Source organism: Somniosus microcephalus, chromosome 24 (assembly GCF_052327205.1).
Source record: "Somniosus microcephalus isolate GS21.2 chromosome 24, FLI_Smic_1.0, whole genome shotgun sequence".
Classification (NCBI taxonomy): Eukaryota; Metazoa; Chordata; class Chondrichthyes; order Squaliformes; family Somniosidae; genus Somniosus; species Somniosus microcephalus.
In genome coordinates this window covers 10836917-10852309 of record NC_141010.1, presented here as the reverse complement: position 1 = coordinate 10852309, position 15393 = coordinate 10836917, and the positions used below count along the sequence as shown (strand labels likewise).

General features: G+C 43.8%; 1 protein-coding gene across 1 annotated transcript; it reads left to right on the top strand.

Annotated features, from left to right (window-relative positions):
- The first annotated feature begins 3148 nt into the window (after positions 1 to 3148).
- On the top strand, positions 3149 to 14698 carry LOC147101040 (sperm microtubule associated protein 1-like). Its single transcript, XM_085966694.1, has 3 exons — positions 3149 to 3419; positions 7928 to 8027; positions 14221 to 14698. Exons 1-3 carry the CDS (start codon positions 3186 to 3188, stop codon positions 14376 to 14378), a joined length of 492 nt encoding a protein of 163 aa, XP_085822820.1. The 5' UTR covers positions 3149 to 3185; the 3' UTR covers positions 14379 to 14698.
- The last annotated feature ends 695 nt before the right edge of the window (positions 14699 to 15393 follow it).

The following is a 15393-nucleotide window of genomic DNA, read 5'->3' as shown; positions in this document are numbered from 1 at the left end:
TCCCTCAGCACTGCACTGACATGTCATCCTAGATTTATGTGCTCAAGTCTCTGGAGTGGGATTTGAACCCACAATCGTTAGACTCAGGTGAGGGTGGCACCAACTGAGCCACTGCTGTTCGAAATAGCGCCATGGGATCTTTTGCGTCCACCTGAGGGAGCAGGCGGGACCTCTGTTTCACATCTCATCCAAAAGATTTTGCTGATTTGTGCCCATTTTAAGTTTAGGTGTATTCTTAAAAGAAATTGGGAGGATACTTGGTGTTTTTTGGACTGGCAAAATGGGTGCGACATTGGCCACATTTTCTGGGTCTAACTTCAGGGTTGCATCAAAGAAGGAAACTCCAGGTCATCATGTCCAGGCACTGCAAAACCGCAAACAAAGCAAATGTAAAATTATTTAGCCGAAACCGTTAGATGCAAGTCAGAATGTTGGGATCAACCTACAGTGCTTTCTGGTCAGGCCACATCTTGAGTTCTGATCATTGAGACAAAGGAAATGTTCAAGCATTGGAGACAGTTCGGAGAAGAGCCACAAGGTGTCCGGGATCTGAGGTAGAAGGAAAGACAGGATCGACTTGGGCATTTCAGCCTTGAAAGGTGGTATCTGGGAAATTGCATAGAATTTACAGTACAGAAACAGGCCATTCAGCCCAGCAGTTCTATGCTGGTGCCTATGCCCCACACAAGTCTTCTCCCACCTTCCCTCATGTATTTATCTAGCTTCCCCTTATCTGCATCTATGCTAAAGAGGAATGGAAAAGGTAAATCTTGAATACTACTTTAAATTAAGATGAAAGTGGGACACAGCTTCAATCTAGACAAAGTTAACTAGGTCTGATGTCAGGAAGTTCTTTGCACAGAGTAATCAACAGAAACCCTTGGATCCATTTAAACAACAGGATGCTGCAGTGGGCATAGGGAAAGACAAGGGTGTTTCTAGATGGATGCACTAATTATACATAGTACAGCACAGAGATAGGCCACTCGACCCAACAGGTCCATGCTGGTGTTTATGCTCCACCTGACCCTCCTACCCTTCTTCATCTAACCAGTGTCAGCTGTGGTTCAGTGGGTAGCACCCTCACCTCTAAGTCAGAAGGTTCTGGGTTCAAGTCCCACTCTCGGACATGAGCACAAAAATCTAGGCTGAAACTCCAGTCCAGTGCTGAGCGAGTGCTGCATTGTCGGAGGTGCTGTCTTTCGGATGAGACATTAAACCAAGTCTGCTCGCCCAGGTGGACTATTTTGAAGAAGAGCAGGGGAGTTCTCCCCAGTGTCCAGGCCAATATTTATCCCTCAACCAACATAACAAATACAGATTATCTGGTCATTATTACATTGCTGTTTGTGGGACCTTGCTGTGTGCAATTTGGCTGCCATTTTTCCCACATTTCAACAGTGACTCCACTTAAAATAGTACTTCACTGGATGTAAAGCACTTTGAGGCGTCCGGTGGTAATGCAAGTCTTTTTTCATTTTAACCCCATCAACATATCCTTCTATTCCTTTCTCCCTCATGTTCTTATCGAGCTTCCCCTTATTCGCCTCAACTACTCCTTGTGGTAGCAAGTTCCACATTCTAACTACTCTCTGGGTAAAGACGTTTCTCCTGAATTCCCTATTGGATTTATTAGTGACTATTTATGGCCCCTAGTTCTGTTCTTCCCCTGCAAGTGGAAACATCTTCTCCATGTCTACCCTTTCATAATCTTGAAAAGTTCTATCAGGTCACCTCTCAGTCTCTTTTCTAGAGAAAAGAGCCCCAGCCTGTTCAATCTTTCCTGATCGGTATAATCTTTCAGTTCTGGTATCATTCTAGTAAATCTTTTTTGCACCTTCTCCAGTGCCTCTGTATCCCTGTTATAATGCGGAGACCAGAACTGTGCACTGTGCTCCACGTGTGGTCTAACCAAGGTTCGATACAAATTCAATACAACTTCTCTGCTTTCCAATTCTATCCCTCTAGAAATGACCCCCAGTACTTTGTTTGCTTTTTTTTAATAGCCTTATTAAATATAAGCCAATGGCCTTCCTTGGCCATCATTATCTTGAGAGTCAAGCTTTTTGCCTCCACCACTCTACCAGGGAGAACATTCCAAGTGTTACTCACGCTTCGCCTGAAGAAGTTCTTGGTGAGTTCTGCCTGTCCAAAATTTTCCGTTCACCGCTTTTAACTTACCTCCGCTTGTTCTGGTATCCTGGCACATCTTAAAGTGGTGTTATAAACAGTACCGTGCATCCTTTGCCGTTGAACAAAATGATGTGCCCTCAGTCGGTCGCTGAGATGAGATAAACGACCATTCCAAAATACACAATTTTTAATAATTTCCCCCCTGCCACCTTATGGATGTCAGTCCCTCGTTGCCCGCTGTGCTAGCTAGTTCCTTTCTGCCCTGGGTGATGCCAACCTTTCTCATCAGCCGTATATATGTTGATCAAAAAGTAAAGAACAAAAGACTTGCATTTATATAGTGCCTTTCACGACCACCGGATGCCCCAAAGTGCTTTACAGCCAATGAAGTACTTTTTGAAGTGTAGTCACTGTTGTAATGTAGGAAAACGTGGCAGCCAATTTGCGCACAGCAAGCTCCCACAAACAGCAATGTGATAATGACCAAATAATCTGTTTTAGTGATGTTGATTGAGGGATAAACATTGGCCCCAGGACACCGGGGAGAACTCCCCTGCTCTTCAAAATAATGCTGGGGGCTCTTTCACATCCACCTGAGAGGACAGATGGGGGCCTCAGTTTAACGTCTCATCCATAAGACGGCACCTCCGACAGTGCAGCACTCCCTCAGCACTGCCCTGGGAGTGTCAGCCTAGATATTTGTGCTTAAGTCTCTGGAGTGGGACTTGAACCCACAACCATTCTGACTCAGTGCAACCCACTGAGCCACAGCTGACACAGTAAATAATAATAAAGACTGTGAGACTTATAAAATACAAACTAACTCTAGCTACTGTGGTATGCCCCCTTATAATCAATTCTGAACTGCGGAAATATAATTTTATTTGCACAGCGATTGTCAGGGTTGAAAAAAGCGTAGGTTAAAAGGTAACGTTATATTCAATGGAAAACGTAACAGTGAGCCCTGTGACTGGCACTGTGACATTTGCATGGTTTGGGGTGGTTATATGTGGGGTACAGGCTGGCGCCATACATGAACTAGCGCTGCAACCATGAGCAATATTTCCTGTCCTCCTGGGCTTTGTTGCCTGGACTATGATTACTTCAGAAGAGAAAGAGGTTTCATCTTGGACGGCGTGGCCGTCTCCAACTCCGCCAAGGCATACGGCAAAGTTCACCCCAAACTGTGCGATGTCATCCCGCCTTACAACGCCCAGGCCGATCCTTTCGCTCAGCACTACTTCCAAAACAAAGAAATGAGGAAGCTTCTCAAGAGGACCAATCAGGTAATCTGCGGGCTCGGGCTTTGTCACAGTCGAGCTCCTGGGCATCCGTGATGTCCACATTGGCCACCCAACAAGCGGATAAAACCGATGGTTTGGTTCAGTTGACGATACACGTTACAATGGAAGTCATCACACCTCCCACTAGTGATGTGGAAGTATTTGATGAGAAGCGCAGGGTCAGAGACCACGTTAGTGGTCACTTTCTTGACCTGTTTGGCTTCATTGCTTAGTGTTGAGATAAACAATGAAGGTAACACAGTGGTATGGTAGCATATTGGGTATGTTATTGGACTAATAATCCAGAGTGTTTGGACTAATGGTCACTGATACATGAGTTCAAATCCCACTGTAGTGGAATTTAAATTCAATTAAATAAATCATACCAGAATGTTGTAAAAACCCATCTGGTTCACTAATGCCCTTTAGGGAAGGAAATCTGGCCTATATGTGACTCCAGACCCACAGCAATGTGGTGGACTCTTAACTGCCCTCTGAAACCACTACAAGAAACTTCATCACAAACGGTTCAAGAAGGCGGCTCACCGCCACCTTCTCAAGGGCAATTAGGGATGGGCAATAAATGCTGGCCTTGCCAGTGACACCCGCATCCACTGAATAAAAAAAAAAGAAAATATAGCCTATAAACAGGTACTTTGCAATGCCTAATGATTTGGGCAAGATTAGAATGTAACCTTTATATTTGATTCTCTGCTGCTCCTCGTGTCTGCCTGCTGTCTACTTTTGCTTTGTGCTTAAGCTCACTTTCTATTTTCTTCCTCTGTCTGCTTTTTTTTTGTGATTGTTTCTGTTTTCTTTCCCTTTGCTTCCCTATCTTTCGTTTTCTTTTTCTCTCGGTTAGTCCTATGCCAAGTTAGAATCCACTGCTCCAGGCCCCGTGTATTTTCTTTTCTCTTCTACAGGTGTTGTCGGGTATGGTTCTACAGCAATGGGCTTGCTCTAGTGATTTGCTCAAGTGGCCATTATTGATGAGTGAGCGTTGAGTGTCTGAGTAACAACAAAAAATGCTGGAAACATTTGGGGAGTGTAGCGAAGGTTCACCAGACGGGATGGCAGGACTGTTGTATGAGGAGAGATTGGGTCGACTGTATTCACTGGAGTTTAGAAGAATGAGAGGGGATCTCATTGAAACATATAAAATTCTGACAGGGCTAGACAGACTGGAGGCAGGGAGGATGTTTCCCCTGGCTGGGGGGTCTAGAACGAGGAGTCACAGTCTCAGGATACGGGGTAAGACATTTAGGACTGAGATGAGGAGAAATCTCTTCACTCAGAGGGTGGTGAACCTGTGGAATTCTCTACCACAGAAGGTTGTGGAGGCCAAGTCACTGAATATATTTAAGAAGGAGATAGATAGATTTCTAGACAGAAAAGGCATCAAGGGGTATGGGGAGAGAGCGGGAATATGGTATTGAGATAGAGGATCAGCCATGATCATATTGAATGGCGGAGCAGGCTCGAAGGGTCGAATGGCCGACTCCTGCTCCTATTTTTCAGTGTTTCTATGTTTTCTAAACACTCAGCAGGTCAGGCAGTATCATGGGGAGAGAAACAGAGTTAATGTTTCAGGTCGATGGCCTTTTCTTCGCCAGAACTGGAAACATTTGGAGAAGTAGCAGATATTTAAGCAAGTGTAGGAGCCGGGAAAGGGAGGAGGGGGGGAAAGAACAAAGGGAAGGTCTGTGACAGGGTGGAAGGCAGGAGAGATTAAAAGACAAAAAAGTGATGGTGCGAGGCAAAAGGAGATGGTAATGGGACAAGTTAAGAAACAAAAGATGGCTCTAGATGAAGTGTAAATGGCAAAGGCAGAATCATCAACAGCTGCCATGCGAGAGAAAAAAGAAAACATTGGGGTCGAGGTTATAGCCTGAAATTGTAGAACTCGATGTTGAGTCCAGAAGCTGTAAAGTGCCTAATCGAAAGACGAGGTGTTGTTTCTCGAGTTTACGTTGAGCTTCGTTGGAGCAGTGCAAGAGGCCGAGGACGGAGAGGCCAGAGTGGGAGTGGAGCGGAGAATTAAAGTGACAGGCGACCGAAGCTCGGGGTCACGCTTACAGATTGAACGGAAGTGTTCCGCAAAGCGGTCACCCAACCTTCGCTTGGCCTCCCCAATGTAGAGGAAGCCGCATCGTGAGCAGTGAATACAGTATGCTAAATTGCAAGAAGTACCTGAGTATCTGAGTATCTTGGGCATCTGTAGCTAATCAACCAGTGGGGGAGGGTTATCACACTCAAGCCCAAACTGGTCCTCACACAAAGTCCACACATACACATTGACGTAAGAAAACTACTAGGCACTTGGTCTAAGTGTTAAACAACTGTTTTACAACATGGCGGTCTAGTTGTGTACTTCACTAGTTCCTGTTAAGAATGTCCTGCGCAAGCTGGGCCTGTGCCCGAGTATTTATACTCTCCCTGGACAGCGCCACCAGCAGGCCGCCCAGTATTATTTCATAAGTCATTTCCACATGAATGACTGATTCATGTCATACATTTTCAGTTGGGGTTGGTGGACTGGTTTTTGCCCGTCTTAATTCACAGGTGCTGAAGCCTATTGTAGCACTCCTTGCCACCGACCTTAGGACAAAGCAGGAACAAATCTGTAACTTGCCTGGTCTGTAGGACTCAGCTGTTCAATTACTGTACCCTTTGAGCCATTGAGAAAATTTGGGTTCACATTTTCTCATAGAATCTCAGCAGTCATCTTAATCATTTCCCTTCACTTCTATTTATTGCACTTGAAATGTTATCTAAAAGAACAGGTCAGACTTATTGTATATGGGACCCTTCCAGTCAGCAGAGAGACTTCATCCCATGCCTGTGAACTAGATTCAAATACAGTGTACTAACCAGCCCCTATCATATGTGTTCTGTAAATGTTTCGAGATTACACATGGTTTATGCTGGGATGTAAGCACCGTTGAGCCCACAATTGCATATACTTCATGGTGGAATTAAAGCATTACAAGTGGGCTCAGTTGAGCTTTTGACCCCAGTATCAAGTTGCAATTAAACATATTAGGGTAATATTAAAAGCTTCCTCGATGGCTCAATTGCACAGTGTATTGCCTTGTGTGAAACTGAGCCATAAGAACATAATAATTAGGAGCAGGAGTAGGCCACACGGCCCCTCGAGCCTGCTCCGCCATTCAATAAGATCATGGCTGATCTTTGACCTCAACTCCATTTTTCCGCCAGATCCCCATATCCCTTGATTCCTCTAGATTCCAAAAATCTATCTATCTCAGCCTTGAATATACTCAACGATTCAGCATTCACAGCCCTCTGGGGTAGAGAATTCCAAAGATTCACAACCCTCTGAGTGAAGAAATTCCTCCTCAACTCAGTCTTAAATGGCCGACCCCTTATCCTGAGACTATGCCCCCTAGTTCCAGACACTGCAGCCAGGGGGAAACAATCTCTCAGCATCTAGCCTGTCAATTCCCCTCAGAATCTTGTATGTTTCAATGAGATCACCTCTCATTCTTTTAAACTCCAGAGAGTATAGGCCCAATCTACTCAATCTCTCCTCATAGGACAGCCCTCTCACCCCAGGAATCAATCTAGTGAGCCATGCAGACTAGGAAGCTCTTGGGTTTGATTCAGTTAGTTGACCTGAGGTGGGATGGAAGTCCATTGGCGTCAGTTACCCGGAGCTGGACGGGTTAAGAAAAATATCAATATTGTTTTCCATTCCTGATCACTATCCAGTGATACCTGCTGTAAAGCACACGTGTACGTGTGTTGTGTGCTCTTAGAGTGAAGAGAGAATCAGCCTCAGCTTTGATTCAGCCAGTTAACACCCATTGTTTAGGCTTATGCATGAAGAATGACCACTTGAGCAAGGTACAGAAGGGAGATGAGCACCTCTAGGATCATATCAGGAAAGGATGAACAGGCTGGGTCTCTATTCTCTTGAAAAGAGAAGGATGATGGGTGATCTAATAGAGGGCTTTAAAATTATGAAAGGTTTTGATAGAGTAGACACAGAAGAGAGTGTTTCCACTTCTGGGGAAGAGCAAAACTAGAGGCCATCAATATAAGATAGTCACCAAGAAATCCAATAGGGAATTCAGAAGCAACTTCTTTACCCAGAGAGTGGTGAGAATGTGGAACAGGGAGTGGTTGAAGCGAATACTATAGATGCATTTAAGGGGAGGCTAGATAAGCACATGAAGGAGAAGGGAATAGAGGGTTATGCAGATAGATGTTAGATGAGGAACGACGGGAGGAGGTTTAAGTGTAGCATAAACGCCGGCATGGACTAGTTTGGCTGAATGGCCTGTTTCTGTACTGTAAATCCTATGTAAACATACCCCAGCATCTTTTGGAGAGAATGGGGGGGGGAGGGGGGGGGGGGAGTTGGGGGGTGGATGGGTAGGATGAAGAATAAAGAAGAGTAATATTAAAGTTAAAAGAGATGCAGCATGCTTTTTAGTTTGCTATTTCAACTCATTTAGACAATTTGATCAGTAAATAATCTTTGTTAGGATCATGGTGGGATGTCAAACAGTGGCTGGCTTGTGGACTATTTTTATAAACATGGACCAGCACAAAGGTACATTGCCAAGAGGAATGTACATGGAGCAGGTACGTAATTTTAAATCCTTTAGAACAAAAATAGTTCTGTTGTCTTATTTATTAATTTTTTTTCTGTGTATATGAGATATTTCAAAAGGGGGAGAACTGGCTGTGGAAGCATAGGCCCCACACTTTGAAGTGACCGAATACTCACAGTTTGTGCCTCGAACAAAAGATTTTACAAATAAGGGTTAGATCCAAGGGAAATCAAAGGGGTGCCAACCCTTTAAAAAATTTCAAGCATCTGACTTTCACTTAGTTCCTGTCGATCCAGATAGTGCAGGAACCCCAGGTGCAATCCCACTGTGATATTATCCTGATTTATCCGACACTATAGGTGGTTCTAATATTGAGAAACCTGACTGAAGGACCACGGCCCACAGTGCAAGATACCATAAAGGTTGAAAAAGTAGGATAGATAATGAGGTAAATCAGTAAGTAATGTCTAGGTGCTGCCAAGTTTGATTAGTCAACAACTCCATTATCATTGTATCATGTGACTACCAGGATGGCTGTCAGAAAAAAAGAAAGAAAGACTTGCATTTATATAGCGCCTTTCACGACGACCAGACGTCTCAAAGTGCTTTACAGCCAATTAAGTACTTTTGGAGTGTGTAGTCACTGTTGTAATGTGGGAAACGCTGGCAGCTAATTTGCACACAGCAAGCTCCAACAAACAGCAATGTGATAATGACCAGATAATCTGTTTTTGTTATGTTGATTGAGGGATAAATATTGGCCAGGACACCAGGGATAACTCCCCTTGCTCTTCTTCGAAATAGTGCCTGGGGATCTTTTATGTCCCCCTGAGAGAGCAGACGATTTAGCGTCTCATCCGAAAGACGGCACCTCCAACAGTGTAGCACTCCATCAGCACTGCACTGGGAGTGTCAGTCTAGATTTATGTGCTCCAGTGTCTGAAGTGGGACATGAACCCACACAACCTTCTGACGCAGAGGCGAGTGTGCTACCCACTGAGCCACAGAAGGCAAAACTAGAGGGACCGTGCTCTTTTTTCATCTAGTAATTCCTATGTAAGTTAATGTTTTAACAGCCTGCAGATGGTAAGTGGAAGTAAACACTGAGGGCGATGAGGAGCTGCATGGTTTTGAGGCCCCGGGAACGGAATGAGTTACATTCACAGACAGTACAATGAGATTTGATTTTACTCCAGCCAGAATGAGGGATAATTGTGGCGGGCAAGGGTAAGAGGGTTTCCCAAATTAATGAGTTATCTGGCTGGGTGACCTTTGGAGGTACCTGTGGCACACAGATATGACAAAAAGACATTTGGCCTAAAAAATACCTCAAAATAGTAATACCTCAGCAATATTTGTCCACACACTGGAAGACTACTCTTAAGTGGCTATGGTGAAAGAGAGAATTTTTCAGATCCATGGCAGCTAGCTAATTACTTTAACGTAGTGACTTCAGAAAACATCTGATGAAGGGTCCCACCAAAGTGTTAACCCACAGTATCTATTTCTTTCAGGTGCTGACTGACCTGCTATTTATTTCCAACATTTATTTCTTTTACACAATCTAGTAATTAAAATACAGCCCGGTCAAAGGTCTTCCCAGTTCGGGACAAACCTTCAGAGGCTACAGCAGCACTTATAAAAAACCAACAAAGCTGATCAGCATCTTAATTCAGACCGCTTGCAATGGTCAGGGCAGGTTTGCAACTACTTCCACAGGAGTATGATGGGTACAGTTAGGATACAGAAAAGAAGGCTCATTATCGAATGTTGTTTGCTGAGTTTCAAGGTCTGTCCCATCTGGAAGCTTTGGCGCTTTTCTCCAGTGAAATCCAATTAAGAACCAGTTACAAGCCTTTTCCTTTACTAGGAATTTTCCCAAAGGTTTTGTGAAGTCCGGGATATGTTGGGACGGTTACAGTAAATAAGAAGGAATTGAATTTCCTCTGTAGTTCTTGACATAGAAGGACTTAGAGTCATAGAGTGACTCTAAGTCCTTCTATGTAGTTCTTGACATAGAAGGACTCTGTCACTTTCTTCACAGACAACATCCATGTAGAAGGGTTAGTAAAGAACCTCCAATTTGGCAGATGCAATCAAAGCCTTAAATTTAGGTGCTGATTGATGCAAGAAAACTACTGACCACTTGGTTTGAGTATTAAACAAGGCTTTAATCAACTGTTTCACAACCATGAGTTCTAGTTACATCACTAGTTCCTGGTTACAAAAACGTCCTGTGCAAGCTGGGCCCACACCCGAGTATTTATACTTTCCTTGGCCGGCGCCACCAGCTGGCCGCCCAGTGTTATCTCATGAGTCACTTCTACATGAATGGTAAGATTCATGACACTGATATTGGTTGGTCTGAGATGGAAAGTATTTAATCTTCCAACACTTGAAAGAAAGACTTGCATTTATATAACGCCTTTCATGACCACCAGACGTTCCAAAGCGCTTTATAGCCATTGAAGCACTTTGAGTGTAGTCACTGTTGGAATGTAGGAAACCAATTTGTGCACAGCAAGCTCCCACAAACAGCAATGTCATAAGGACCAGACAATCTGTTTTCGTGATGTTGGTTGAGGGATAAATATTGGCCAGGACACCAGGGATAACTCCCCTGCTCTTCTTCGAAATAGTGCCATGGGATCGGTTTAACAATTTACATTAACAATTTAGACTTTGGAATCAAAATCACAATTTCTAAATTTGCAGATGACACCAATTTGGGGGGGATAGTCAATACTGAGGAGGACTGCAACAAGTTATAGGAGGACATTAATAAATTTGCAGAATGGGCATATAATTGGCAAATGAAGTTCAACACAGATAAATGTGAGGAATTACATTTTGGTAGGAAGAATAAGGAGGTCACTTATTACTTGGAGGGTGCGAGTCTAGGTGGGGTAGAGGAACAAAGGGATCTCGGAGTACAAATACACAGATCACTAAAAGTTGCTTCACAAGTTAGCAAGGCCATAAAAAAGCAAACCAAGCACTAGGGTTTATTTCTGGAGGGATAGAACTGAAAAGTAGAGAAGTTATGCTAAACCTGTATCGAACCTTGGTTAGACCACACTTGGAGTACTGTGTACAGTTCTGGTCGCCATATTATAAAAAGGATATATAGAGGCACTGGAGAGGGTGCAGAGAAGATTTACAAGGATGATACCAGAAATGCGAGGGTATACATATCAGGAAAGGATGAACAGGCTGAGTCTCTTTTCTCTTGAAAAGAGAAGGCTGAGGGGTTGACCTAATAGAGGTCTTTAAAATTATGAAAGATTTGATAGAGTGGATACAGAGAGGATGTTTCCACTTGTGGGGAAGAGCATAACTAGAGGCCACCAATATAAGATAGTCACCAAGAAATCCAATATGGAATTCAGAAGAAACTTCTTTACCCATAGGGTGGTGAGAATGTGGAACTTGCTACCACAGAGTGGTTGAGGCGAATAGTATAGATGCATTTAAGGGGAAGCTAGACAAGCACATGAGGGGGAAGGGAATAGAGGGTTATGGTGATAGATTTAGATGAGGAAAGACGGGAGGAGGCTCGAGTGGAGCATAAGTGCCGACATGGACTGGTTGGGCCGAATGGCCTGTTTCTGTGCCGTATATCCTATGTAATCCTATGCAACTTCTCATCCGAAAGACAGCACCTCTGACAGTGCAGCACTCCCTTGGCACTGCACTGGAGTATCAGCCCAGATTTTTGTGCGTAAGTCTCTGGAGTGGGGACTATGAACCTACAACCTTCTGACTCACAGGCGAGGGTGCTGCCCACTGAGCTACTTGCAACCCTCACTTGAGCACAAAGTGCATAACAAAATAAAACCCTCACGATAAAGCGTTGTGGCTACCGAGGGACAGGTTATATTTCTTTGTGGCTTTCTGCGGTGAGATGAGCACAGCATGAAAGGATCTAATTACTGCAACATTGCAGAAAAGTAGCTTGTCGTTGATTACAGAAGAATTGCATTCTCAGCTTAAGCATAATAGTGGGAAAGACAAAATGCCTTTGCTCGCTGCAGACAGATTTCAAATGTGCAGATTAATGCCATGTTGGTAGCTCCCAGCGAGCTGATGGATAATGTCCATTGAATTGAATGTCACACGGGGCTATTTGGTGCCTAGCAACGTGGCATAGCAACAGCATGGGTCTGATTATCATTGTCCCCATGATATGTCTCGTTATCTGCTTTTGTCAGGTGCTGCATCACCTCTTTGAGAAGAAGTCAGTACTCAAAAAAAAGGTTGAAAGGAGCTTCACTTTTGTAAGTGAGGTGAGATTGAGCAGCTGAACGATAACAGATATTTATTTCATGGTTTCGACCCTGGTGATTGTTTGTAGCGTAGAACGACTTGGGGGGGAAATTGCACCGTGAACTCATGAACAACTCACAGGTTGTCGTAGCCCAGTGCTCACTGCGTCAGCAACCCCGAGCACTAATTGTTCAAGTCTTGTCAAAAAAATTGCTTCCTCTGAAGGTTCGATGGATAAACGCACTGCCCAGTGTAAAACTGAGCCATAGGGAATAGGAAGATCCCAAATTCAAACCCTGGTCTCTGCTGAGTTAGCTGACCTCAGTGGGGTGTGGGTGTGGGGGGGGGGGGGGGCGCGGAAATGACAGTTGGAGCATTACAGTGCTCCAAAATATCATTGCTCTCAAGGTTGCTGTTCAGAATTCGAGTGAAGGTGATTTTAGGAAAAGCCTCTTCACACAAAGGGTTGTGAGAATGTGGAACACACTGCCCCAGAACACCATAGATACAAAGTTACCCGAGGTGCTTAAAATAAAGATTAAAACATTTGTAGAGTAAGGATATTAAAAGATTAATTTTTTTTTTAAACTGCAAATGCTGGAAATCTGAAACAAAAGCAGAAAATTATGGAAATAACTGAATGGTGCACATAAGAACATAAGAACATAAGAAATAGGAGCAGGAGTCGGCCATTGGGCCCTTCGAGCCTGCTCCGCCATTCAATGAGATCATGGCTGATCTTTTGCCTCAACTCCGTTCACCGGCCCTATCGCCATATCCCTTGATGCCCTTACTAGTCAGAAATCTATCGATTTATGTTTTGAATATACCCAATGACTGAGCCTCCACAGCCCTCTGGGGTAGAGAATTCCAAAGATTCACCACCCTCTGTGTGAAGAAATTTCTTCTCATCTCAGTCCTGAATGGCCTACCCTTTATCCTGAGGCTGTGGCCCCTGGTTCTAGACTCCCCAGCCAAGGGAAACATTCTCCCAGCATCCACCCGATCAAGCCCTGTAATAATTTTGTATGCATATTCTCAATTATGCTTCCCAGTGTTTGGGTTTTTGTTTTAACTCTTTACTCTTTTGGGTCATCAGATCAACCACTTTTTTTTTACTAATTGGTGTAATTAACATTAAAATACAAGGCACGAGAAATTGATCTGTGCCACTGTAAAAGGTCTGAATCACTAAACCCTCCTTTCTCTTTACAGATGCAAACTGGCTTGTGTATTTCCAATATTTTCTGTGTTTATTAAGGGATATGGAGGAAAGATAGGAAATTGAGATTTAGAAAGTAGAACTGCCATGGCTGACAAAAATGATGGGAGCGGACTCGATGGGCCGAATGACCACCTTTGGTTTTATTGGAGTACTGCGTGCAGTTCTGGTCTCCACACTACAAAAAGGATATCAAAGCACTGGAGAGACTGCGGAAAAGATTTACAAGGATGTTGCCAGAATTGGGGAGGTGCACTTATCGGGAAAGATTGAGCAGGTTGGGCTTCTTTTCTCTGGAAAAGAGAAGACTAAGAGGAGAACTGATGGAGGCCTTTAAAATTATGAAGGGATTTGATAGAGTGGATGTGGAGAAATTGTTTCCACTTGTGGGTGGGTCCAGAACAAGTGGGCATAAATATGAAGAGCCACCAACCAATCAATCAAAGAATTTAGGAGCAATTTCTTTACTCAGAGGGTGGTGGACGTGGAGCTCGCTGCCACCTGGAGTGGTTGATGCAGGTAACATTGAACACAGTTACAGGGAGGCTTGCTGCACACATGAGAGAGAAAGGAACAGAGGGTTATAGGGACAGGTAATTGGAACAGGAGGAGGCTTTAGTGGAGCGTAAAACACCAGCATCGACCAGTTGGGTTGAATGGCCTGTTTCTGTACTGTAGGTTCTATGTAAAGCTCAGTAAGAGGTTTGGTATTATTCCGCATGTATTAATTTTGCAGGTCATGCACACGATCAAATAGTTGGTCACCGAGGATATCTGTCAGATCTCAAACCGATACACGGATACAATGGGAGGTTTGGATTCAGAAGAAACGTGCCCAGCCTGAGAAACAAGCCTTCCAATTTCGGGGAGATTACCGATCGCCCGTTGCACTAGCATGCACTCCCAACAACGAAGAGACACAGGACTGCAAAGTTCTTAACTCATTCATTTCGACATCGACAGGCGCATACAATTTTTACAAGGATGATTGGTGATGTTGGCGATCTCGGAGGATTGAAACATCAGGAATACATCAATTACTACATTTTAAATAATTAGCATTTCAAGGAAATCACCTCTTCTGGAGAAACCAATTGAATGTGATACTCCTGTGATAATCAAGAATAATCTGTCTGTGTTAACAAAATATTGTATGTGTTTGAACTCCTTGTGAAAATAAGATATAGATCCTAAAATAAAGCATGTGTGTAAGGGCAGAATTTTGTAAATGTATATTTTAAGCTAGCCATTTATCCTGTATTTGATTTTTATCCATATTATAGATTTCTGCATGGAGAGATCCTTGCTGTGAACAGTTCTACTCAATTTCAGGTTGGTTTCCCAGCACTGACGTAGAGAGAAGAATGGCTCATGTGGAGCATAAGAAGATAAGAAATAGGAGCAGGAATGGGCCACTTGGCCCCTCGAGCCTGCTCCGCCATTCAATAAGATCATGGCTGATCTTGGGCTCAAAGCCACTTCCCTGCCCGCTCCCCATAACCCTTCACTCCCTTATCTTGCAAAACTCTGTCTATCTCCACCTTAAATGTATTTAATGACCCAGCCTCCACGGCTCTCTGGGGCAGAGAATTCCACAGATTCACGACCCTCTGAGAGAAGAAATTCCTCCTCATCTCCGTTCTAAAACGGCGACCCTTTATTCTGAAACTATTTCCCCGAGTTCTATATTTCCCCACGAGGGGAAACATCCTCTCTGCATCTACCTTGTCGAGCCCCCTCAGTATCTTATATGTTTCAATAAGATCACCTCTCATTCTTCTAAATTCCTATGAGTATCGGCCCAACCTGCTCAACCTTTCTTCATAAGACAACCCCCTCACCTCAGGAATCAACCGAGTGAATCGTCTCTGAACTGCCTCCAATGCAAGTATATCCTTCCTTAAATAAG

Bases quoted from the DNA above. Each gene is read 5' to 3' on its own strand.
- LOC147101040 (XM_085966694.1), top strand. From the start codon at position 3,186: ATGAGCAATATTTCCTGTCCTCCTGGGCTTTGTTGCCTGGACTATGAT. The intron at 3,420-7,927 runs GTAATCTGCGGG...AATCTTTGTTAG, and splicing joins TTCTCAAGAGGACCAATCAG to GATCATGGTGGGATGTCAAA. The intron at 8,028-14,220 runs GTACGTAATTTT...TTAATTTTGCAG, and splicing joins GAGGAATGTACATGGAGCAG to GTCATGCACACGATCAAATA.